This window comes from Rhamphochromis sp. 'chilingali' (assembly GCF_963969265.1).
Source record: "Rhamphochromis sp. 'chilingali' genome assembly, chromosome: 16".
NCBI classification, from domain to species: Eukaryota; Metazoa; Chordata; class Actinopteri; order Cichliformes; family Cichlidae; genus Rhamphochromis; species Rhamphochromis sp. 'chilingali'.
In genome coordinates, this window is record NC_137943.1 from 31,860,324 (window position 1) to 31,886,286 (window position 25,963).

Here is a 25,963-nt window from a genome sequence, read left to right on the forward strand (position 1 = left end):
TTATTCATAAGGCTAATTTATGTCTAAGTTCTTATTCTGTTGATCTCTTTAAGGTCGACGTTTGACATAAACAATTAAACAAAACCACGTAACCTTTAACATTTTAATGATTCTGTTATACAGACGGGCTTTTCTTTAAAAAAGAAAAAAAAAAAGAATAAACATCCACTGAGCTTGCAAAGCATGCATGAAGATATGTACATTTGCATTAGAACGTTTCCCCGCCCGTCACAGCAGCTTTCGAGAGCAGCGTCCCTTCTGTTCAGTGCACTAAACCCAAATCTCCGAGTGTACATGCTGCACGTTTATGGCTCGTTTTCTTTAACACACAATCCTTCACTCTCGTTTCAAAACAAACAGTATCGTTCACATCTCTATATGTTACCTTAATATTCTTTCATGCACATTTTTAAGACATTGAAGTAATCATAAACATCTCTAAGAGTTTGACTTTCTCTTTCTGCTACAGTCTGGTCTGCAGGCTCAATACTGGCTGAACAATCCTTTCTGTGGCATCCATGAGCTTATTTTCCTTTGCAGTGACTCAACCGAAGCATAAGAAAATGATCACAGAATTATAAGTAAACATTATGCTGGAAATAAGACATTAACACTCTGTTTTTAAATTGAAAGTGTAAATATATATTTTTTTAAGTTTTAAAATGAATGTAATGTTTTGAATTATGGATGGATACTGATAAGGATGTAATGATTTATTTCTGATAAATCTCTTGTAAGGTCTCGAGTTCCTTAAAGGTGGAGAAACAAAACTCATACAGTAACCAGAGTTCATGACACTGAAACTTTTAAGTCGCACTTTCCCGGTCGCGGTGTACGTGCAGAAGGCTGATATCAGAACGTGAGCTGCATTTGTGGATATGAACAAATACAAACTAAAATGGCTGAAGGTGTAAGGCAGAAGTTTCCCCCTCAGTAGCACAACGCTGGAGGACCCAAAAATCCCTCCATGTTCAGGATCGGAGATCCTGTGGAGAAAAAAACAGCACATCAGACTAATACTGTGGATACGAATCCTGACTGACGTCTGTCTTTACGTATTCTTACCCTTTTAAGTCACTTGTGTAATGAGCCCTTTTTCAGGTTCGTGTTTATCATCCAGCTCCTCGTCAGAGTCTGAACACGAAAGGGAAATCGGTCAGCGTTTTTATAGAAACACCACAGAAAATGTAGGACGATAAAAGAGCGGTGGCGCCAGGATTTTAACTGCCAACCTTCAGATCAGAAGACGACCCCTCTGAACCCGGACGGCTCAGGTATTCATGCCAACTAAATGTATTATCCTTAAAGACATTAATGGCATCTACAACTGCTTAATAGCAGATGATGCCCTTCGCTCTTATTTTGAAAATTCAGCCACTGATAACCAGCCTGACAATTCCCATCTTGTCAGGTTTCATCATTTTTAAATTTTCTTGTTCATTGACCTGTGTGAAACAACTGAGGCGCGCTTGTCTTAATCGTCTGCAGGAGGCTGCAGGTTCAAAGCAGCTGCAGGAGGCTGGTGTGAGAATAAACCTTCACTTTTAATTCTTCACATTTTACAGAAACGGGAATTATTTTTGTATTTTGTGTTATCGACTGCAGCTCTGCTTCTGCTCTGGAGAGTGTCTGTGTCTGCAAAGGATGGGCCCACCCATTGTATGGAAGGCTCACTGCAGAGGCAGCTGAGTAATTGAATTATTTTCTAAGCAATAAGATGTCTGCAGATGACAAAGCTCCTTTCACTGTGCAGTGAAACAAATACTGAAGGAGCTACGCCACTCATTTCTGGGTGTGAAGTGCAAAGCTGGAAATCTAAAAACTCTAATAATAATAATAATAATAATAATAATGACAATAAAATGAACTGTATATCTTCATATTTTGTGTCTGTACGCTCATTTAAATGGGAATGAAGAGTCAGACTCATCAGACTGAGCAGTCTGAAGGAGCGACAGCTGAAGCGAGCGTGTCGGGTGTGTTTGGGTTTGTCTGATGTCAGTGGGAGGAAACAGACCTGCCAAAGACTCTGGCGGAGAGTAGAACTGCCCATCAGATAAAGGACCTGGACCCAGGAGAGGAGCCCTACTTGTATCTATGATGGACTGATGTCCTGAAACACAGAAGGATGAAGGAAGCAGGAATAACTGCATCAGCAGGACATCAATGAGGTTAAAATAACATAACAGTGGTGAAATAACTTTCATTTATCAGGTGAGTAAACACATTTGCAGATTTTGTTCATAGCATATAATTATTAATAATTACCTGTGAAATAGCAACAGGAAGCTGATGCATTACACTTTTTACTCTAACATTATTATAAATAATTATAATATTAACTTCTTTTCCCATGATCATATATTTTAAATAAAACAACTGAATAAAATTACTCAGTATGTAGCTTTGAATGTTCACCAGCAGGTGGCAGTGTTTCACCAGAGCGCCTGCTGCTGTTCTTTATCGTTTTCTTGTTTCTTTTTCATTCTCCACTCAGAGGCTCTTGAGTCATAGTACTTGTTTTTTCACATTCTTTTGCTAACTTAAAGGAAGGTTTTAAAAGGAGCCTGTAAGGTAAACGATCTGTTGACAGAGATCACAGCAGTGACAGCAGCAGTACTGCAACAGTAATGAAGGTGCCTTTTTTATTATTAGCTCAATTGAGACTCACTGTTTTCGTCTTCGATCTCCTGAGGCAGGACCTTGAAGTCGAGCAGCCACGTTTCTATCCAGGCCAGAACGAAGGAGATGATGGGCAGCAGGTACCCAAAGGCCCCCTGACTCAGCAGCTACACAAGAAACACACACGTCCCAATATGAATACGTAATTCTACACAAAGCATACAAAATCTGACCATTTAAAATTTAGAAGGTGCAAAAACAAATATTTATTATTGTTAAGCAGCAGCAATTACAGGTTTTCCTGTACAGGAAGTTTGCTTCACTTCCTTAAATCCTCATACATGTATGCATCGCCATCGAGGAATATGGAGCAAAGACTGCAGAGGAAAATTAACTCCAACAACAAACTGTCCTCTAAGAGGTTTTTGTGTGTGGACATTGACACCAATACTAAAATAAATAAAGATATTATTAGAAGTAAAAAACTAAAGTCAGTGCAACATTTTTGTTACAAACAATGAAAATATTAGATGTTGTCAGGTTTCTTAGATCAAAGCTTTAAGTACCACCCTGTTTTCTGAGGTGTGTGTGTGTGTGTGTGTATACACCCAGGAGTGCAGACAGTTAGGAATTGTAAAGCTTCTTCTTACCTTCGACAAAATGACTTTAGCAATCAGGAAAGCACAGCTGACTGCAGTGGTGATCTGCACAAAGACAGAAAACATCAGAAATGCTCATGCTGTTATTTTTGCTAATATTTTAAACAGAACCCCTTTTACCTGAAAACATCCTCATGTTAATGGTCTTTAACTCTCTAAATATACTGAATATAATGAAGTGAAATGGAAAATCACAGAATCACCCTGTAACAAACACTGATGCCCCCTGATGACATATTTAATGCACAGAAACAAGAATTAGTGCATCCACTTCACTGTGCACCCAACAATGTGAGCTCTTGCTGGGCAGCGCCCTCTGCTGGCGCAATTACAGAAGCACTGTTGTGGCATACAGCCTTAAAACCTACCGCGATGGCCCACCAGTGACGAAGCTTGCAGACAGCGTAGGCCAGGATGAGGACGGCAAACCTGAAAACTGCCAGCAGCTGAGGGAGGGGAGGAAGGTGAAGGTGGCACAGAAGGAGGAGGGAAACAAAAAGGAAGGAAAAAATAGTGAAAAAACCCCCCACATAAAATAAACGATATAAAGTTGATCATTTAAAGCAAAAGAAAGAACCTTACAAAGATGTCGAAGAAGGAGGCGTGGTAGTCGTAGTGCAGGACTTCTTGTTCCAGCCGATTCTGAATGCCGCCGTTCACCTGACAAACACAAACAGCTCATCATGACAAATACTCTGAATGTTAAAGTTAACCCTGACACAACTGAGGCTAAAATGACCTGAGTGAGGCAGTTATATTCTTTGTTACTAGAGGAATATTTTATGTAAGTTTATTCCATCTAAAATAACAATACAACACAAAAACATGAGAAGTTGTAAGATTCAAATAAACATTTGGGGTTAGGGCTGTGCGATGACCCAAATCTCATATCCTCATGTAAGACATTTCTCATCCTGATAACGATGTACATGACAAAAAAGGGCTTTTTATGTAAACTCTGTGAACCCGACTTGTGTGAAGTGTTTTCAGCTGGGTGTCGTGTTCCTGGAGCCGAGTGTTTTGACTGGTGCATGAAACTATATGTAACGGCCACCATGTTCTTTGTATTTATTACGTGCTGCGAGGAAAAGCCTGTTCTAACGTTTGAGTCTAAGGTTTATTTTGAGCACCTGACGGCTTTTTTGCTTCTCATCTGTAAACTCTGTCAACAACCTTTCACATGATTCTTGCGTAGGTGGTAGAAGAGGTTTGTCGTGTTTGAGTCTGTGGTGGGAACCGGTTTGCGGCATAATTTGCATAGTAGAGTTTTCTGGTGTGTGTCAGACTTTTCATAACCAAATCAAGTCCATGCTACAGGGGCCGGCCCTCATTAGGAATAAGGTCCTCGTTTTGTTTCGACTAGTCTTTCTGTTTGGAGCTACCTGGTTCTGCCTCATATTCACTGGCCATGCTGGTATTCTCTGCGCCCCGATGGAAAAACGTTGCTGTAAACAGCTTATTTTGGAAACCACGAAACAAACGATAGCGTACAATTTGAAACGATAGTTTTTTCATTTCGTCATCAATATATTTCGTCATATCGCACAGCGCTATCTTGGGTCATAAAGGACCTCGCTCGGTGACTTCCTCTTGATTTTATGCCTTAAACTGAGAGCTGGCTTGACAACATCAGCAGTGCATCAGTTCTCTAGAACCAACAGGAAATCTGAGGGCGTTGGTGCTATATTTAAAGTCTCACTTCAATAAAACAGCACTCATATCTGCATGTATTAAAAAAAGGACATGAAAAATGCAGCGGCACACAGTTTGCAGACCTCAGCTTCACCTTTGCTTTTGATGACCTCAACAGATTTTTACTTTCTGCTCCGCTTCCAAAAATGAAACGCAACTGCATCATTTTCACTCACTGAAACAATCCTGCTCTCATTTACAGCTTTCACCATTTTAGACTCTATTTGCAGATCTCCTTTGATGCCTTTTTTTTTTTTTAAATAATGGGCTCTCCCTCGCTCAATAACACATTTTGCACAATGAGTCACCGCAAGATGCATGAAGTTAACCACAGGATGCAGAGGTTAAGCTTACAGATCTGCAGCACTCGCATCATTTCCTAAGCACAGCAGCTGAAAATCTTCCACCCCCACCGGCAATGGATGGAAATCATCCGTGAGGCAGAGGAGGACGAGATAGATCAAGAAGAGTAACTTACAGGAACTATAAATAAAGGAAATGTTATTCTTGTTTGAGAAATATCTGAAAGAAAGACAAAGAGTCTCACACTTCAAGTTTCTTATTTCATGTATAAATCCAGAACAGCTGCTCAAATTTCACCTAAAACTCGTGTTCCTGGTTTTGTTCTTCCTCGTCTTCCTCTCAGATTGTTTCCATCCATCGCTGGTGTTGGTACACTCTGATCTGAATTAGCTAACAATATGTATAACTGGAAAATCACTGTGCTGCAGTTGTGTCTGTGAATCTTTGCCGTGAACTGATGTTTCTGTGCATCACTCTGAGAAGCAGTGAGAGTCTGTCATTTTTGCAAAATTAAGAAACAGCAACATGAGGTTAGAAAGATAACGTTTAAAGATATTGTGGTTTTAAGCACTGATAAAATGGTTTAAATGTGTTTGTGAGGTTCTGCAAATATACTTCGAGTAAGGTTGTTTAGCAACTGTGAGAAGCTACAACTCAGACGAAGTCGTGAGTTTTAACATTAAATTCACACAAAAAAAGACTTTTGCTTCATTTACAGTTAAAGCTAAAAGCTGTCAGCATTAGCTTGTACAGACCTAACAGTGAATAATGTGCTGTCACCTAAACAACAAAATTCAAAACTGAGCTCAATCAAATGTGAAAAATTACCACAGAAATACTGCGTGGGTGAAAAATGAACTTCCTTTTGTTTCAAATGTCTCTGAAATGAATCTCTCTCACACAGTTTCAGATTAGCTCAGTGTGGCTAAGGTTAGCACTGCCAGAGTAAAGCAGCCGATAACCGTTTGACCCGAGAGATGCAAAACCACACTCCATGGTTTGGATCTCTCGGGTCAAACGGTTATCGGCTGCTTTACTCTGGCAATCTACTCACACAGCTGCTCTTTTTCTAGATCAAAGTGATAAAGAAATGCGATCTCTCAATCCCCGCTACAACATCTTAGACTCAACAGCTAAAAACCTTTGTATGTTGGTAAATATGAATTGAAATATGAAATAATTCACTTTACCGACTAAAGAGTGCAGCTAGTTGCACACAAAGCTGGGATCAAGATTTCCCTTCATTACTTCTTATACTGGTCTTCGTCACTGTGCTATAATTAATATTTCGATTTATATGAGATGATAATGTACATTTTTATTATCATCCTAAATAGATGTTTGAAAAACTAGGTACATTAAATGAGACTGGAGGATTTCAGCTTTTTGTGTTAGAGGGCTGTGAACTCGACTCCCCTCTGTGATAAACACAGAAGCAAACTAAATGAAAGAGCAGGAACTTGGACTGAAAACACAAAGTACAGGTCTTGCTCGCTAGTTTACTCAGTTTCGTGATCAGCTGCAGTGGCATCATCGGTATGAGTGGAATGAATTGTTAGACAGAAAGTGCCACACTGTTGAAGTCAGTGGCTAAACTCAGCTCTGGAATTTAGCTCTCCAACAACAACACGATCTGCAACATATTCAGAAAGTCTGTATCCAGAGATTCTTTCTAGAACTTCTTTTACGGCGCTTGTACACAAAGAAGCTGCTCCTGACCATCAGAGGGAAGATTAATCAGAGGCCAGAGATTAATAATAACTAATGATTAAATGCAGAGTGGTGTATAAACACCATTGAATTCCAACTGCAGTGCTCTTATGTTGAAGGCTGATTTTTTAAATCAACAAACTGCCAGCAAAAATACAACATCGACATCCTGAGTTGTCTTTGGTTGGCTGGCAGCTCCAACTTAAATCCAGCCTACATACTAATGCACGCCTCATATTTGAGAAGAAACAATCAGGATAGAAAAATGATTGATTACCTAAATAATCCTGTGGTAACAGGATTATTTTGGAGTCCTATGATTTAATGACATAACTGCTTCATCAACATTAGGCAAGAAAAAAGAAGCATATACTTACTATAATAATGTGTCAGTTATTGCACAACCAAGACGTCTCAGATGTGGTTTGTATAAAATAAGTTAGTATTGTAATTATGAGCATAATACTGGTATTAACATGGAGCTATTCTCCTTATTTTCTGCTACATAGAGATTTTTTGTTGTTACTGACCATTTCTGTTATTTTAGTTTGAAACATTATTAAATCAAAAACACTGTTAAAAACAAAAGATTCATATAAAACCCCCTCAACGTGATCATATGCAGCAAAAGATTTTAATTTGCACCCATTAGTAATGCTGACAGACCTATACTTAGCCTATACTTAGCAGGGTGCGTCACCTTCATCAGTGTCCAAATGTGTTTTTGAGGCAGAAATTGCAAAAAAATGTATCTTTTCATAGCAAAGGTATTAAAGGCAGTAAAGGTATGAACCCTGTCTGAATGTTGGGGTTTTCTCTCCAATACTGTTGGGTCTTTATCTCATAATTATAAAGCACCTTGAGGCCACTTTACTAATGATATATAAAAAAAACTGAACTGAATTAACACTCAGCACTTCTCCTCCAACTAGTCCCACAGCAGCTAGTCAAAACAGAGTAATGTGTTCAGTGCTACAGCTGAGAGGAAGGAAGGAAACTTCTTCACAAAAAAATAAAAAAGTCATCAAACTGTTGAGTAAAAACTGCTCAGGATTAAAGTCATGGATGATGAAACGTTCTCCATTTTGAAAGTGAGCAGGTTTGCAGTGCATTTGCAGGGTGTTCTTCCAGTTACACAAAAGAGAACAAGTCCGTCTCTCGTGGACAGTTATTTTAGTGGCCGAGGTCAAATGGAGCATTCTGGGAATGTGTGCCGCAGTCAAATCACTTCCTCAATCAGCTGCATGACCTCGATCCACTCGTCCAGCATGCAGGCTGTCCTGCTTCTGCTCGACCTTGACACAATTCAGTTCTCCAACTGTAAAAGTTGTTTCTCGGTGCACAACTGCAGGCATTTTACAGTTCCAGAGCGATAAAACACAGTAACCTATCATGACCGAGGACGACTGACAATAATGTAACTGCTTCCTCACGATTAATGGTTAACAGACCTGTTTTTAACAAGTCAGATAAGATAAAATAGTAAAACATGTAAACAGGCAAACTGAGCAGGAACCGTATTAAAATATGTGCACAAGATTAAAAAACTTTTTTTTTTTCTGTAGTTCATAAACTCTGTTTGTTTGTGGTATCTAAATGCACCCTTACAGGAATGTGTTTGATAATTCTGCTGACTTTATCCATCTCTTATCGTGATGGCATTTTAGTAACATTTTTTACTAAATGTTCCTTCTGGCTTTTTTCAGATGTGACATTTACAGAAAAAGCAACAACGCTGAGCAACATCTTCAAAAAGGAGAGCGACAGAGTCCACTCGGCTTAATTAATGATTGCTGTCATCTAAGAAGATAAACGTGTTCAGAATAAATTAAAACTCTCAGTCAAACAGTTCAGAGTCCTGGAGGACACAAACACTGCTCCAACATGCTGGACGCTTCAATACTGCAGCACGAGCCTGTAAACTCTCCATTAGTTTAAAATCAGCAGACCCTGAGATCACGGTTCAAAGCAGAAAAAACAAAGATCAGCACCCTGCACATACTGCAGCATTTCAGTAACTAAAAACCAGAAAAGTTCCTGCAAGAGCTCCTCCTAAACTGCCACCATGATAAAAGAATAGAAACAAACATATGTTTTTGTTTTTATCTGGATGGGTTAACAACACTGCCGTTTTGTTAAAGACAAGAAGTTCTTTCCTTTTAAAACAAAGCATGGATGTAATTTGATAAAGTTAGTTAGCTTTCTAACACTCATCCAGATGTTAGTGGTGGGGCAGTGCTGAGAAAGCACAAATATTTTGGTTTGGTTAAAATATCCTGTAGCATTAATCTTATTGCATATTTTTTTATAGTCCATTTAAATAACTGTGGAGGAGGACAGTCTGGTGCAATCTGGCCGCTGCGTTGTATGACAGCGCACAGATCTAATCAGGTATATCAACGGGTATACCTTTTTAATCCATCTTAAAGGACGTTGCCATCTGCGACTGATTTACTTATGGACAATCCTGTGGCTCTTATTTTGAAAGTTCAGTGTCTATCTGCTCTACCTTTATTCTGTCATCACTACCAGCCGGCTCTCTGGTTATGATGCTATTCTGGGAGTTCTGTAGTTGCTTCTCCAGAGAGTCTCTCATCCAGCTGTCTGACTCCACCTAACTGGACTGAAGCCCTCAACAGAGGCCATCTGCAGAACCTGCACCATGTCAAGAACTGGCTTCTGTACCTCTATATGAAGCTCACCAAGAGCAGAACGAGGATAGCTGCCGCAAACTGATGTGTAAGACGGTGGATTTGGAGCTCAACTGGATGAGAGACTCACTGAAAAAGCAGCTGGTTTTATTACTCAATGATTTGTTGTTACAAAGATAAAAATTGTGAACAGGAAGAAGTAATGGTATTACTTCTCCCTTGTCACAAGAAGTCACCACAGCAGGTAGATGCCTTTCCTGAACCAAACCCAATGGGATAAGCGTCTCCTTCTGGGATCTTTCACCTGGTAGGCGAACCACTGTAAACCACGATACCAACTAAACCACTTGATAGTTTAGTTAAGAAAAAGTCTGTACAGATAAGGAACATGCATTCTTCACCAGCTTTAAACCTTTGTTCACATGTAATGCTATATTCCACACTTTGCTATCAGTTGTGTACAAATTGGTGGCTACTCATGAGTTCCTCTGAACTTTCATACAACTGAGCTCAACAAACAATAACTGTCAGTCAGCAGCGGAAACTCATTTTTCCTCCAAAGTGATTTAGTGCATCAGAAATCTACGGTGTGTTTATTTTTGTTATTCAGTTCAGTTGTGCGTCAAGCTGACTGCTGTTAATCGTACCGATCAGGCACAAAAGTAAAAGCAGATAGGAATGATACTGTCAATCCGAAAGTCCACCACAAGCTGAAAGAAACAACTCTAAATGCTGTAAAAGAACAATAAATGTTTTTCCACAAAAAAGCAAAACCAAAGGCTCTGAGCCTGGCCTTTTAACGGCTTCACCTACTTTGGAGTTTTTTAAAAACTTCAATACTAGCGTTTTATCTTTCCTGACTTTGTTTAACTTTACTTTTAAATAACCCTTTAATCTCTGGGAAATAATAAAATCATCTTCACTTTTAGTTTTTTCTTGAGCAAAATACATAGAAGACAGCAGATGCATCCAATAAATTTCTCCCGAGTAGGCTGACCCAGTCAAAAAGGCTCACTGTCTGGTGATACATCTTAATCTCGTGTGGTTTTACATTGCTGTAAAAACTTTATTACTACAGATATCTAATAAAAAAACAAAACTGCTGTCACAGCCACTACAAACACAGACTTACATTGAGTTCTATGATCCAGAGCATGGTGACGAACAAGAGGTCAAAGGTGACAAAGAGGCAGAAAGTCCTCCTCACATCCGAGATGCATTTCTTCTCTCCGATGTCGTACGGCTCCAATCTCACAGAAACGGCCGGGGAGTTGACAGACCCCATGCCTGTTCTGACAGGGATCTGTGAGTAGCTACCGCTGCTGCTGCCTCCACGTCGGCCTTCCATCGCTGGCCACCCCACCTGGGCAGGGCTGGCCCCACCTACTGGTCAATTTTAGGAAAGAGTCAGAGGTGGAAGATCATTGGAGCTGGAAGCGAGGCTGGTGTTGGTGATGTGGAGTCACTGTGTGGAGGTTAAAAGCATCACTGCATCTGTAGAAAAGAAGATGAAGAAGGTAAAGAAATGGCAATCTCCTCTCAGGGAGTAAACCTCAGCGATTTTCTAAAGCATCTAAGTCTTTGTAGACATAATAAAAATTCTGACAATCGTCTGCTTTTTTTTTGAACAACATAGTAAAGCAGAATAAGCTCCATCAGGCTGTGGATTTACATTGTTGAGTTAGATTTTATAACGATTTGTTCATAATACAAAGCTTTTAGAGATCTTTGGGCTTTGCAGTGCTAAGAGTGTTTATGTTTCTGGTTTCTGAGAGCAGAGCTAAAAACAAAACAAACAAAAAAAAAAACAAGCACAACACAAAACCACCAAAATCTAATTCAAACCACTAATCATGCACAAAACCAACCATATATGTGCAAAGTTGTTGATGCTCTCTGTATGGTTGCCACTCAAACTCCTCACCATATCTCAAAGACTGAACCCTTCAGGAGAAACTCATTTCTGCTGCTTGCGTCTGTGATTTCTTCACTACTCAACGTTTCTGAGATCTGGAATGCAGATCGACTAGTAAATCAAAACGTTCACCTTCTGGCTCAGTTCTCCCGTCACCACCACAGTCTAGTGCAACACCTGAGGTGTCGGATGTCAACTTCAAATTGCTCTTTCTCTTATAACTGAGCTTAAATTGGACTTTTCTACTAAAAAAACCCTGTAAAAATCACTGTCACATGACCCAGAAAAAGATTTCAGTTATCATCTAACTTCAATGACTTTTGGACCTCATACCATTAAACACTGTTTACACTGTCTTTGTTTTAAGGAACTGAAACCAGTTGTGCTTTTGCTTTAACTGTCAGCTGCTCTGATACACAGAAAGAAAAAGGCAGGATGGAAACGTGATTTGTACAGTCTGGTCCCAGCAGGTTTTCTCTGGTGATGTGGTTTCACAGTCTTGTGACTTTCATGTTTTACATGAATTAGTCTTTTTGGTTCACAAAATGCATCTATTTTAGGGCTTTAGTCAGGTTTAAATGACTGTTAATTACCTGAAAAATAAATCTGTTAAAAGAACCATTCAGTCACTTTGTAATGGGACGTATCTTCAGCACAATCGTATGTGCTGTGCACCTGAAACTAATATCGTTCACCATTTGGCGCTTCCTTCTCACATGCCAGAGAGCTATTACAGTTACACCGCAGATGGTGTCTAAAACAATTTAACCCTCAACTTCCTAGCAGTTGCATCATTACATTATTTCAGCATTTGCAGTTATTCCAACTGTTTTATTAATCCTTAACATACTTTTCATTTACTTGTTCAACTTTACAAACTTTACCCAGTATTTTCCACATAAATCAGCTAGCACCAACATTAAAACCCAATTACATTTGCCACGCTGCAATGGATCCTGGTTTTTATGTGGATGTTGTTTTCACACAGACTGCCCTACTTAATTATTACAGCCAAATTACACCTCCCATATGGCAATGGCACTCCCTGACGGCTGCAGCTTCCCTTGGAAGTCTAATGCGTCAGACCGGAGCTTAATTACTCAGGAACAACAACAACAAAAAAAGATAAATCCACATATATATCCACATATATATTAGCGTCTGAGTTGCAAGGGCCAGCAGTCAAAGCAATTTTAAATTACATTTTATTTAAACATATGGGATCCCAGCACCACCCTCTCCCCAGCCACCTACTCCACCTCTTCCAAAGTGAAGGTGTGGTATCAGGGTGCTCAGCCCCGCCATGAGATGTAATGTCTCCAGCACGTCCTGGGTCTGCACCAGCTTACAAAACAAAGAAACAGATTAGAGCTGGGGACCTATCGCTGTTCTAAATGTCTTTGAGTGGTTACAATTTCCACTGCTTCAAATCTGTTAACTAACAAGTTTTCATTTAAAAATGTGTATGAGACTCCAACGTATTTACAAGTAGTAACCTCCAGGTCTGAAAAATTAATCCAGAATGGAAGTGCAAACAACTAACAGGAGCAGTTCCTCTGAAAGACACCAAGGCTGGTGCCAATTCCCGCAGTTAGAGCAACAAATACTGAGGCAGCAGTTTGAACAGGCTTGCCAAAGCTGGACACAGCGGAAGATTGAAAAGATGTTGCTGGTCTGATGACTGCTGTGACATTCAAATGGTAGGGTTAGAATTTGGTGTAAACGACATAAAAGAATGAACATCTTGCCTTGTATTAACATTTCAAGTTGCTCATAGCGGTGTGAGAGTGTGGAGAATATTTTCTAGGCATACTTTGAGCCAATTAGTACCAGCTTAGCATTGTTTAACCACCACAGCCCAGCTAATGCCGACCATGTCTATCACTTTATAACCACACTGTACCCATCTTTTGATGGCTGCTTCCAGCTCAAATCATCTCAAACTGGTTTCTTGAACATGAAGATGAGTTCACTGTACTCCACTAGAGCATCTTTGGGATGAGGTGGAACGGCAGATTCAAGTCAACAATTAATGAACATGACTTCATGACGCAGTTCTGTCAGCAACAGGGGTCATACCTGCTATAAACAAGGTGTACCTAACAAAGTGACCAGTAATTGCATATATGCTGTTATGATGGATGTTTATAATAAATATTAACTGAGAGAGAAAAGATACACCAAAGCTACTCTAGGGTAATAACAAAACGAGGGAAATTAACAAACTAGATCTAACTGTTTTGGATTCAGAACAAATATTTTCAGCCTTTTATGAGGATTAAAATTTAATTCTGGATTAATTTTGGCAGCTTGAACTAGTTAAAGAAGATGCTGCCTATCCTGACATTTACATGAAAAGTCAAAACTACTATTTAAGCACAATGACGACAGACTCCAGGCAGACAATCCTGTAAAACATGGAAATATGAAGCATCTCTGATGGCTCAACACAGTAAGAAGAAGGGATGGAAATGATGTATAACTAGGGTGAGTTATAACAATGACAAACCCTGGTTTACTCCTAAACTCAAAAAGCTGTGGCTGGAAAAGAGAAAGGCGTTCAGAAGCGGAGACAGGGACTGCTACAGAGAGGCCAAGTACAGGTTCACTAAAGAAGTGGACATTGCTAAACATCAGCACTCTGAGAAGATGCAGCAGCAGATCTCAGAGAATGACTCGGCCTCTGTGTGGAAAGGTTTTAGGAATATCACCAACTACAAGCCTAAAACCCCCCACTCCACTGATGACTTGCTCTTGGCCAACACCCTTAACGACTTTTACTGCCGTTTTGACGAGCCATCAGGCAGCCTTCACACCTACAACGGCCCCAACAATAGAGACACTTTGGACACTCATTCCCCCACCTCTCCCCCCTCCATAGAGCCATCACCACCTTCAAACTGTTCACCTACAACACCCCCCTCCTCACCCCACACAAAAGAGGATTTCACACCACCTCCTCCCACCACAACTCTTCATATTCATGAAGCAGATGTGAGGAAGCAGTTTAAGAGTCTGAATGCTCGAAAAGCTCCCGGCCCAGACGGTGTGTCTCCTGCCACCCTCAGACACTGTGCAAACGAGCTGGCCCCAGTGTTTTCTGGCATTTTCAACTCCTCACTGCAGGCATGTCATGTGCCTGCCTGCTTCAAGTCCTCCACCATAATCCCTGTCCCCAAGAAACCTAGGATCACTGGACTAAATGACTACAGACCCGTGGCTCTGACATCTGTGGTCATGAAGTCATTTGAGCGCCTAGTTCTCTCCCATCTCAAGACCCTCACGGCCCCCCTCCTGGACCCCCTGCAGTTTGCATACAGAGCCAACAGGTCTGTAGATGACGCCATCAACATGGCCCTACACTTCATCCTGCAGCATCTGGACTCCCCAGGAACCTACGCCAGGATCCTGTTTGTGGACTTCAGCTCTGCCTTCAACACCATCCTTCCAGACCATCTCCGAGGCAAGCTTTCCCAGATGAATGTGCCTGATCCCATCTGCCGGTGGATCACGGACTTCCTGACGGACAGGAAGCAGCATGTGAGGCTGGGAAAGAATGTCTCGGACTCCCGGACCATCAGCACCGGCTCCCCTCAGGGCTGTGTTCTTTCTCCTCTGCTCTTCTCCCTGTACACCAACTGCTGCACCTCCACCCACCAGTCTGTCAAGCTAATCAAGTTTGCAGATGACACCACCGTTATCGGACTCATCTCGGACGGGGATGAGTCTGCCTACAGGAGGGAGGTTGAACGTCTGGTGTCCTGGTGCAGCCACAACAACCTGGTGCTAAATGCCCAGAAGACAGTGGAGATTATTGTGGACTTCAGGAAGCACACAGCTCCACTCCCCCCCATCATCCTGACTGACACCCCCATCACCTCTGTGGACTCGTTCCGCTTCCTGGGTACCACCATCACCCAGGACCTGAAGTGGGAGCCCACCATCACTTCCGTCATTAAGAAAGCCCAGCAGAGGATGTACTTCCTGAGGCAGCTGAAGAAATTCAACCTGCCAACACGGACGATGATGCAATTCTACACTGCAATCATCGAGTCCATCCTCACCTCCTCCATCACCGTGTGGTACGCTGGAGCCACTATCAGGGACAAACAGAGACTGCAGCGTGTTGTGCGCTCTGCTGAGAAGGTGATTGGCTGCAGACTCCCATCTTTGCAGGACCTGTACACCTCCAGGACACTGCGGCGTGCAGCTCGGATCTCAGCTGACCCTTCTCACCCTGGACACAGTCTGTTTGACCTGCTCCCCTCAGGCAGGAGGCTCCGGTCCATTCGCACCAGAACCTCTCGCCATAAGAACAGTTTCTTCCCCTCTGCTGTCGGACACATGAACAATAACCGTATGACTGTTCCCACCACTAACACATGACCCTACGCTGTGTTCACTGCATCATTCCATGTTTGGCACTGATCACCACCTGCACTCATGTATATATCATGTATATATCTATCCACTTAGCACTTTTAATTCTTATTCTTATTTTTATATTTTTATGACAGTATGTTTGCACTGAAGCACCGCAGCAATTTCCTAATGTTGTAAACCTGCTCAACATTTGGCAATAAAACCCTTTCTGATTCTGATTCTGATTCTGATTGAATACTGGAATCAGGGGCGGAGCGTGGGGGTGGCTTACTGGGCTTAAGCCCGGGTTGTTTTGTCAGAAGCCCGGGGTCTTTTGGAGTGTAATTTTTTCATAGTTAGATGCCTGGCTGACAACTGTATAAAACAAAAAGTACACACAATATTCAAAGCACATAGTGCACACTGTGGGAATTTACGACTGTGCGTGAATCCCCCCTGATATTGGTATGATCCGAGCTCAGACACTAAACGACTGAGCGAGAGGGCGGGGCAGCTGCTGCCTGTGTGCGCTGTTGGAGAAACGGAGCCAGCCATACTAAGGAGAGCTTAAGTTTGACCAGGTACCAAAGCAAATCATTCGTACCGTACAAATAATGTAAATATGACGGTGAATCACGAAAGATTGATATCAAACTGATCACTTGACCAATATTACGTTACTTGCTCTTCAAGTGAATCAACAAATGGCGAAATGAAAAGCCGAACAAATGCTATTTTTTAGAGTCTTAGCTTACGTGTGTTTATTTCATATTTTCAGTTCTTACCCTCCCCGACTAAATCGGTTTCAGTTATGTACTGAAATATAAGAATGGACATTAGAGGCTTCTTTCAAAGAAAAAACTCAGGTAAATGTTATCTTATATATTATGCTTTGTATGTTGTTCAGTATATTTCTATACAAAACAAGAGGGATTTCAATACACAGCATTATATCCACAGTTTAAACCAGATATTTACATACACTTTATGGAAAATACAAGAACATTTTTTTACTGTACAACATCAATTTAGAGTAAACTTGTTTGGGATAAATATTGAAACATCTTTTGAATTAGTTAAATGTCAGAATAAAGAGAGAGAGCTGTCTATTTTTATCACTTTCATCAAATTTAGGAGTACATGTACACTAAGTTTATTGTTAATTAATAAGAAAACTGCAGACGATTCCATTCTGAGCTGAAGAAGCTTCTGATAGGTTAGTAGAGTCCATGTGAGTAAACTGGTGGCACAGCTGTGGATGCATATAAGGCAAAACACAGAGCCTGTTTCTTTGAAATGGGAAAATCAAGAGATGTCAACCAAAACACCAGGAAAAGAATCGTGGAGCTCCATAAGTGTGGCTCAAGTTTGAATACAATTTGGTGCCATTTAAAATTAAGAAATACAGATAGTTTCTCTCTTTACTCTTAAAGTTAACAAATATGTTTTTATATTTATCAATCTAAAAAAATAAACATTTAGTCTGATTTGATGTTACAATTTAAAAAGTGTTTGTGTTTTCTGAAGAGTTTGTAAATATCTGGTTTCAACTGTATATTTGATGATTGTCAGCACAGAGAGGGAGAGAGAGGTGAATGAGGACAGAACAGAGATGAACAAGAGCAGGTGAGACACATGTGTTAGTCAAATGGTTGTTTACCAAAAGTATCACCGTATCACAGGTCCTCATGTATCTTGTACCTAGTGTTTCTTTTTAGGTTTGTTATTTTTCAAATTCTATATTAAGTTATGCGGGCTTGTTTGCACAACAAGGCTAAATAGTGGACTTTGGTAGAATTAAAAAATAAGTGTAGTGAAGGTCTATGATGATTTTTAGTGCTACTATCATCTAGTTCTGATTCTGGTTCTGTCTTGGTTAAGTCCTCAGTAGTCCTGATTTTGAACTGTTGTAGTCCTGTTTTAATTCTGGATCAGTTCTGGGTCTGGTTGAATTGGGGTTTAGTCCCTGTGTCTTGATACAGCCCCGACTTTGTTCTGCCTTGCTGCTTAATTTTAAAAAAACTAGTTTAAGGTGTCCTGTATATGTGATATATTTTTTTCTTATATGAAGTCATTCTTTTTTTAACAAAACTCAAAACAGAGCCTATTAATCTTTCAGTCATTTCTAAAATAATAATCCCACATGCATACTACCCTTTAGGTCTAAGCCCCGGGTGTTTCAAATATCTGGCTCCGCCTCTGACTGGAATCAGTGTTTTAAGCTGTGATGTAATAAACTAGTGCTGGGAAAATGAAAAAGAAAGAAGACAAATGTTTCCCTTTTGTGTTTTCCCGATTATGTGTCCGATATTTAAAAAACAAAAACTATCTATCATGTACAAACTCTTAACAGGAATAAACCTGAAACCAATTGTTCTGCTGGGGAAGTTTTGTAAGTGGTACGAAGTTTAAAAAACAACATTCACCTGAGGGAGGCTCCCAGGAGCTCAGGTCTGACTGGTTTCAGAGACCAGAAACTGGAATGTACGGTGAGCAAACTGTGTTAAAATGCAGTGACTGATAAAAGACGGATGAGCACCATCACCATCACAATTAGTTGATCAATATTCTCAATAATATAACAAAAGGCTTTCTTACAGACTGTATTATAATACAAATACAAACCACACATGGATTATTGCATGGTCCTGAAGCCAGCAGCGCCCTTGGTCATGAGATTGGTTTTAAATGTTTGCTGTATTATTGTTTTTAAATCATTGGAGTATACAGATTTTAAAAGTGTTTTATGATTACAATAGTTTGTAAAGTAGCAGAAGTATTCACACATCACAGTGACGGAGGTTAAAGGTTAATTATCAACCTTCTGTGGAGGAAATAAGGTGCTTGTTGTGCACTACGTTCAACATTTTCCTAATGTACCTTCAAACAGCTAATACCGCTTGAGCATTCCTGTCTGTGCCTAATGTCGAGTCATAGTCATGTAGTTTCTCTTTTCAAGTTCTTCTTGATGAAAATCACACTTTAACCTTTGACTTTCATAAATGATGTGACAGACTTAACACCATGTTAAGTCTATTTGGCAAATTCTGATCAATTATGAAGGATTATCCAGAATATTCTGACCGGCTACCTTTGATAACGCGGAAACAGAACTCTTGAGTTGTGGTATCAGGGTGCTCAGCCCACAGATATTGAACTTCACATACCCCATCTGCCTCCATTTGGGACTGCAATGGCCTTAAAAGCCCTACACATATCTTCCCTACTTAAGTGCAGCCTTTTTTCTAATGGAATTACAATATCGGCATCTGGTCTCTGACTTCTCATCAATTGTGTGGGCGTCCTTTAGAGGACATTTCATCGGAATAAAGGCAAATACGGTGGTGCCTTTATCTGCAGAAATATGTTGCCTGTAGCCAGTGGGTGGGGCACCACATGCTCGCTCTCACTGTTAGATTGGATAGAAAAGTCTGCAGCAGGACAAGCGAATATTAATGACGTTTCTGAGTGTTTCGATTCCATCAAGAACAAAAACAAATCTTAGCTAACCAACACTCACTGGGTTTTAGTGGATTACTATATTTCACAGAAATATTACAGAAACAGTTTCTTTGGTACAATAATCCAGCTGTGCAGAAATCAGGGAGTCGGGAAGAAGCAGCTCATTAAATTCTGTGCTTGTTTAAGACTGAAGCACATATTATATCATCATAATACCAGAGCTGAACTGGATGACTCATTCCTCATTAAATTACTTCAGATGTTATTTAAAAAAATATATATTTTATGGAAGTAAAGCTGCTTGTGCTGCCACCTAAACCAATCATAACGTGGCCTCAAATGTTAAAGTAACCTTATGAGCAGAAACTGATATAAGAGACTATCAGTTATGGAGACAAAGATAAAGACAAAAAAAACAAAAAAACAACTGTATTAAATTAAATAAGCAAACTGATATGAATGAACCTTACATTTAGATAATACAAATCATCAGCAAGAATAATAAAAAACAAGCAAAAACAAATAATAAAACAAACCTCAGCTAACGTGGAAGCTACACTGCAAGGTGGTCTGTTTAATAAATAAAATGTGACAGGTCACATACAGGACCATTAACATCTCTGTAAACAGAACTCAGCTCCCACAAAGCTCCAAATGAAGAAAAACTGCATCTGCATGCAGAGAACTGTTTGTGGAGACATCCAGCATATCGACGCACAGTGAGTGAATGATGAAGAACAAACCATAGCGAGGGGCAGGGCTACTACACTGCATTGTGTCCATCAGGTAAAAAAAGAAAAGAAATCTGTTGGCTAATCTACACCATATCAATAACAGCTTCCTTAAGGTTTTAAAATGCACTGCAGCTGCATTTTAAAACATATCTACAAGCAATGCCAAAGAAACACACAGGTATGAGTACAGAGGTACTATGAAGGTAGCTCACTTCTTACTGGAGTATATCACCATAGTGACTTAAACTGTAGAGCAAACCTGCTTCAGAGCAGGTTGTGTTTGAGATTACGGATCAACAAGTATGAAATCACCACTTAGCTACCAATCAGTTCTCTGGAAAACTGCTTTACAACAAGTACCTGAAAGATCCCTTTGGACTGCTGTGCCATGGATAGTGGGAGGATCTTTCCATTGATGAGCATCAGTAGTCTAATCAGTTTAGATTCTTAAATTCAACTTCATTCTTTGACTTTTCCCATTTGTCTGCAGAACAATTTCACAACATTTTGAATTCCTCTATAAACATTAATCTCGTTTTTTCTTTTGTCTGCAACACTTGTCCCTAGCATGTCCTCGTCCATGAAAGCATTTAATCTTATCTGAGCAATTCCTCTTGGTCTCCTGTATCACTGCTCATCATTCGACATGCTTTTCCCAGTATATCCACGGCCATTTTTGTATTTATGCTTGTATTTTCTCCCAGACTGGTAAACATCAACAGAGCTCAGCAAAAGAACTTTTAGTTCCTATTTGAACTTTATTAATACAAGTGTTTAACCTTTTCATGTTTATAGTTTTATCTTTCTTTGTAAAGTCAGCTGTTCTGCTGCTCTCTATGTGATTGGTCAGATGCCCCCAACGCCACCCCTTTCATGTAAACAGGCTAGTAGCTAAAATGGGAATCCCTGGTTTACCTTATAGAGTTGATAACTAGCGTCATGTGATCACTTAGCCTGATTGACAATGTTGGGATAAGTTAATCAAGACAACAGAAAGATTTCTTGAGTATGATGAACAATGAATTTAACTCCTAAATGTGACTTCCTAACACAGAATGTGATGACGTCATACGCTTTGTACTTTGATGTGTGGTGATTGGAAGTGTCTGTGTGGTGCAGCCTGGACAGACCAGACCAGCTGCACCACACAGACACTTCAAACCTCACCCGAGGACAAAAAGCACAAGAACAACAACAAAAAAAGAAAGAAAACAAACCTTAGAAACATGCAGGGTTACAGGAGAAGCCAGCCGTGCAGAGTCTGAATTTAACTCCTATTTATGACTTCCTACCAAAGAATGATGATGGGAGAATTTCGATTTATTTATTAACAGATTTATTACGCATTAGTTTTATGGGTCTGTTCCACTTAAGGTCAGATTGGTGTCTATGAACCAAAATGAGTTTCACACCAATGATCTAAACTCATGTCTTGCTCTCAAGGCCTGATTTTATTTTAGTAGTGGGTCTAAAATGAGGAACCACGAGTCCAGATTCTGCTGCTACTTTGACCGTCACAGGGAGTCACCTGCGCCTGTTTGGCAACTTAAAATTCCCGATCAGAGACCGAAAGCGTACCGCAAACACCTGCCTAAAGAGGAGGAAATGAGACCAACAAAACCCGCAGCAACACGGCGCCGGGGTATTTAGCACAAATATATGCCATTAAACCAGAAAAATAACAAAATGAACGAGGTGAAATAAAACGAAACAAACACTCACGGTACATCTGCACGAAGCCATAGCAAACCCGAGCGGTTCCTTTGAAAGCTAGCTAGCCATTTTGTTAGCTTAAATTCGTTTACTAAAACCCGGTTTTTAAATTCGACCTCCTACAACTTACCTCTAAAACTCGCTGTTTCGGGTGTTGTTGTTTTTTAATATGCTGTCATCCAGATGACTTCAGCGGGGAGAGATCAACCCCAGTAGAGCGGACAGCTCATCTGTTTCCTCCTTGTCTGGTCGGACAGGATGGAGTAGCTGCATTAAAATAAACTCCCGCGAAGGACTCTGGGAGATGTAGTATGCAGCTGGACCAACAGCTGAGCGCGGACAGAGTGGTCCCCCTGGCGGCTGTTACTGCATAACTACACACAAAGTGCTTTCCATATCAAAATAATTACAGTTTTCTTGGTTATTATCATAATTACAATTTAGTTTTAAGCTTTTTTTTTCCAGTTCAGTTCATTTGCAGAGAGACTTTGCTTTTCAGTTTAGTTCCTATTTGAAAATGTTCCGTATTTGTTTAGTTTTATTTATTCACGTTATCAAATGCAATGACTTAATTTAGCTTGTCGGTTTCTATTTATTTATTAATGTAAAAAATGTTCAGTTTTATTCGCTTTTTAATACTCTTAGTGTTATTATTATTTATTATTTTATTTATTTATTTATTTTTACAGATTTTAACTACACACAGGTCTATATTAAAGTCCACTTAAACAACATGCTACAGAGTCATCCACAGACAATATTTAAACATCTCTATAATCCAAGCCCTTGTTTAAGTAAGTCTAGTTGTTGGCCTGTACTGTATAAATCCAGAAGCTTCTCGTTCTGTCTTTTGTTGTTTATTTAAATGGTAAATGGCCTGTATTTATATAGCGCTTTACTAGTCCCTAAGGACCCCAAAGCGCTTTACATATCCAGTCATCCACCCATTCACACACTGGTGATGGCAGCTACATTGTAGCCACAGCCGCACTGGGGCGCACTGACAGAGGCGAGGCTGCCGGACACTGGCGCCACCGGGCCCTCTGACCACCACCAGTAGGCAACGGGTGAAGTGTCTTGCCCAAGGACACAACGACCGAGACTGTCCGAGCCGGGGCTTGAACCGGCAACCTTCCGATTACAAGGCGAACGCCCAACTCTTGAGCCATCGCCCAAAACTCTGTGTCTCTCTCTCCCCAGTCTCAGTCATGTCTCTGTGTTCTGTCTTCCTGATCTGTTCCTATGTTCTTCTCTTTGTGTTTTGTGTTTTGTCTCCCCAGTCTGTCACGTGTTTCAGTGTTTGTTGTGTTTGTGCTACTTCCTGTTTCATTTTGACTGTACCTCATCTCATGTGCATTGTGTTCAGTTTTGCTTGCTGCTGTGTTCCCAGGTGTCTCCACTTCCCTAATTACCCCTCATCCCTCTGTCCTTTGTCAGAGTGTCTGTTCTCCTGCGTCTCCAAGTTCCTAGTGGTCTATCCCGTTTAGGTTTTCCTGCTTAGTTCCTTGTTTCCGTTTGGTTTTCTTATTTTTGTTCTGTTTTGTCAATCAGCCTTAACAAATGCCTCTCCTTCAGTTAACTCATTTCAGTCACCACACGTCTGCATTTGGGTCTTCTCTCTACCAGACAGACATAGATTTAACAATGTCTGTGAAGCTGGATTTAGGAAATGAGTGCTTAAAGTTTTTAGAACATGTTTATGTTAGCTAACTAATGACAGAACTGAGAGCTCACTGGAAAACAAGAAGATTTATAAAGATTGTTATCAGAGCATATCAGCTAACAGATGGGTTTTCCAAATCAGTGCAGCTAGCAAAACAATGTAGAACCACTTACTGCTCAAGAGACGCAGACTGAAAGTGGACACTATAGCCTTAATTTCTTAACATAAAAGTCCAGAACATCTTTATTGCAGCCAGGGACAAAAGTAACCCCTTAGACTGCTTTTTAGTTTTAGTTCCCGTTTTCCACTATCCTTTTTTTAAAACATTTCTTCTGCAGCCGCTATCAGGCTGCTATCAGTCTCTCCCAGAGGTGGTAAAAGTACAGACATTCTGTACTTAAGTAGAAGTACAAATACTACTTTTAAAAAATAAAAGTTTAAATACTGATTCAACTTCTCTATTCAAGTAGAAGTAAAAAAAAATACAGGCTCCGAAATGTACTTAAAGTAAGAAAGTGAAAAATAGTTCTTTGCAGGATGTTTCAGAAAGATTCTGGGTGGGCAGATCAGCAAATCTGATTTTCCCTTCAAACAGCTATACACAGGATGATTTCTTTAGATGACTCATCATTTAAAATACTTCAGTGCTTACAGTTAATGCAGACTCAGGCATGGAAAGGCTGGTGAAACGCGATCACTTTCAGTCGGTTAATCGCTGCATTTATGTTCGCAGAATTGAAACGTTCTCCAGAGAAGTATTTTGAAACACCTGGATCCTTTTCGGAGTAGCTGTTTATAGATTCAAACATGTCTCAGAGAAAACAACCCTGCAGATTTCTGAGGTAAGTTTTCTTTCTTTTTTCTGTAGGTCACTAACAGAAAAAAGACCCACACAGGTTCACCTCACAAATATATAATTGTTTATATGTAGGTAATGTCCTCAAGTTCTTGATAACCACTTTTTCCTCTCTCCCTCTTTTTTTCTCGTCTGCTGTTGTGTGTGTTTGTGTTTATTGTGTTGTCTCTTTCAAACAGCTGCCGGTCCTCACCTCAGCAGTGCTGCCGTCTCCTGTAACCCTGAATGGTTCTAACCTACTTTTTCTTTCTTGTTTCTGATGTTGTGGTAGTTTTTGTCCTCAGATGAGGTTTGAAGTGTCTGTGTTGTGCAGCTGGTCTGGTCTGTCTCTAGACAGCTCAGGCTGCACTCACCAGTAAATGGTGGAGGCTCACAAGGACATAGTCAACACACACAAGTTTCTGGCTTTCTGAACTCCTCTGCACGAGGGTTTCTTCGACGAGGGGAGGGCAGTGAGGCACAGCCCCCCGTCCCCCGTGGCCCTGCTATGCCCGCCATCCTAGGGAGACCCTCTGCAGAGGACCTGAGAGAGCCAGGAACTTGTGAGTTGTGTACATCCACTCAGGCATCATTCATACTTGCTCTGTAGGCAGTTCCTGTCAGAAGGAAAAGGCAGAGCAGGAGCGCCGGGGGGTGGAAGACGGTGCCTCAGTGCCTCTCCCCTTCTGACATTGTGAAAAAACCCCAACAAATTTATAATTGTTTATATGTAGGTAATGTTCTCAAGTTCTTGATAACCACTTTTCCTCTCTCTTAGGGAAACCCTTTGCAGAGAAGCTGTCAGAGTTAGGAACTTTATAGGTTTTTGAGCTCAACATCATATTTATATAAAACTAAATTTTCAGTGAACATTTGAACCCCACTCAGTCGCGACAGATGGCCACCCCTTTCTGAGCCTAGTTATGTCGGAGGTTTCTCCCTGTTAAAAGGGAGTTTGTCCTCCCCACTGTCGCCAAGTGCTTGCTCATAGGGGATTTTGGGGCTTTGTTAAATCAACCGCTGAGAAGTTCACTGGCATCAAATTTAGGACACAGCAAATACGTAAATTTGTCATCAAGTGAGGAATCATCCATTTGAAACATATTCGTGAGTCATATTTAGTTTTGTATAAATATGATTTTAGGTACACTAAGGCCAATCACAGACTAATTTGTACAATTTGGGGGAAAATAAATACAAAATTTGGAGGAAATAGATTTGTCATTGTGTCAACACATCTTTGTTACATATGCAGTGCTGGTGTTATATTCTTAAGAGTTTGTTCATTTGATGAGTATATCTTTCTGCCTTGCTTCACATATTTACTGCTTCTTGGCTAGCTTTGGTCATGCTTGCATCAACACAGGTAGAAACAGATACACATCAGAGAATCACCATGCATCGGCCTATCTAAATGCAAATGGAAAACGACAAACCTCTAAATATAAATAACTTTTAGATTACTAAAGCTATCAATGGATCCACAGTTCCCAGAGTGAAAACACATTCATATTATGTTCAAGTCAGTTGTTATCCAATATTAAAACTATAAAATAGAATAAACACTATTTTTAGTTTACTTATTTAATAAAGAAATTTCTTAGAATTTTCAGAAAAACTAAAGTTATATATAGCAAATTAA

At 40.3% G+C, this 25,963-nt stretch overlaps 1 protein-coding gene across 1 annotated transcript; it reads right to left on the minus strand.

Moving 5' to 3' along the window:
- Nucleotides 1–89: 89 nt before the first annotated feature.
- On the minus strand, nt 90–22,093 carry stard3nl (STARD3 N-terminal like). Its single transcript, XM_080861598.1, has 9 exons — nt 21,954–22,093; nt 10,770–11,131; nt 3,864–3,941; nt 3,650–3,727; nt 3,273–3,326; nt 2,672–2,789; nt 2,018–2,113; nt 1,066–1,134; nt 90–986 (listed from the first exon to the last, which is right to left on the minus strand). The coding sequence occupies exons 2-8, from the start codon at nt 10,983–10,985 to the stop codon at nt 1,070–1,072; spliced, it is 705 nt and encodes a 234-aa protein (XP_080717724.1). The 5' UTR covers nt 10,986–11,131; nt 21,954–22,093; the 3' UTR covers nt 90–986; nt 1,066–1,069.
- Nucleotides 22,094–25,963: the final 3,870 nt, after the last annotated feature.

Bases quoted from the DNA above. Each gene is read 5' to 3' on its own strand.
- stard3nl (XM_080861598.1), bottom strand. From the start codon at position 10,985: ATGGAAGGCCGACGTGGAGGCAGCAGCAGCGGTAGCTACTCACAGATC. The intron at 2,790-3,272 runs GTAAGAAGAAGC...TTTCTTGTGTAG, and splicing joins CTAAAGTCATTTTGTCGAAG to CTGCTGAGTCAGGGGGCCTT. The intron at 1,135-2,017 runs GTCTGTTTCCTC...TTTCGTGTTCAG, and splicing joins TCCGCCAGAGTCTTTGGCAG to ACTCTGACGAGGAGCTGGAT.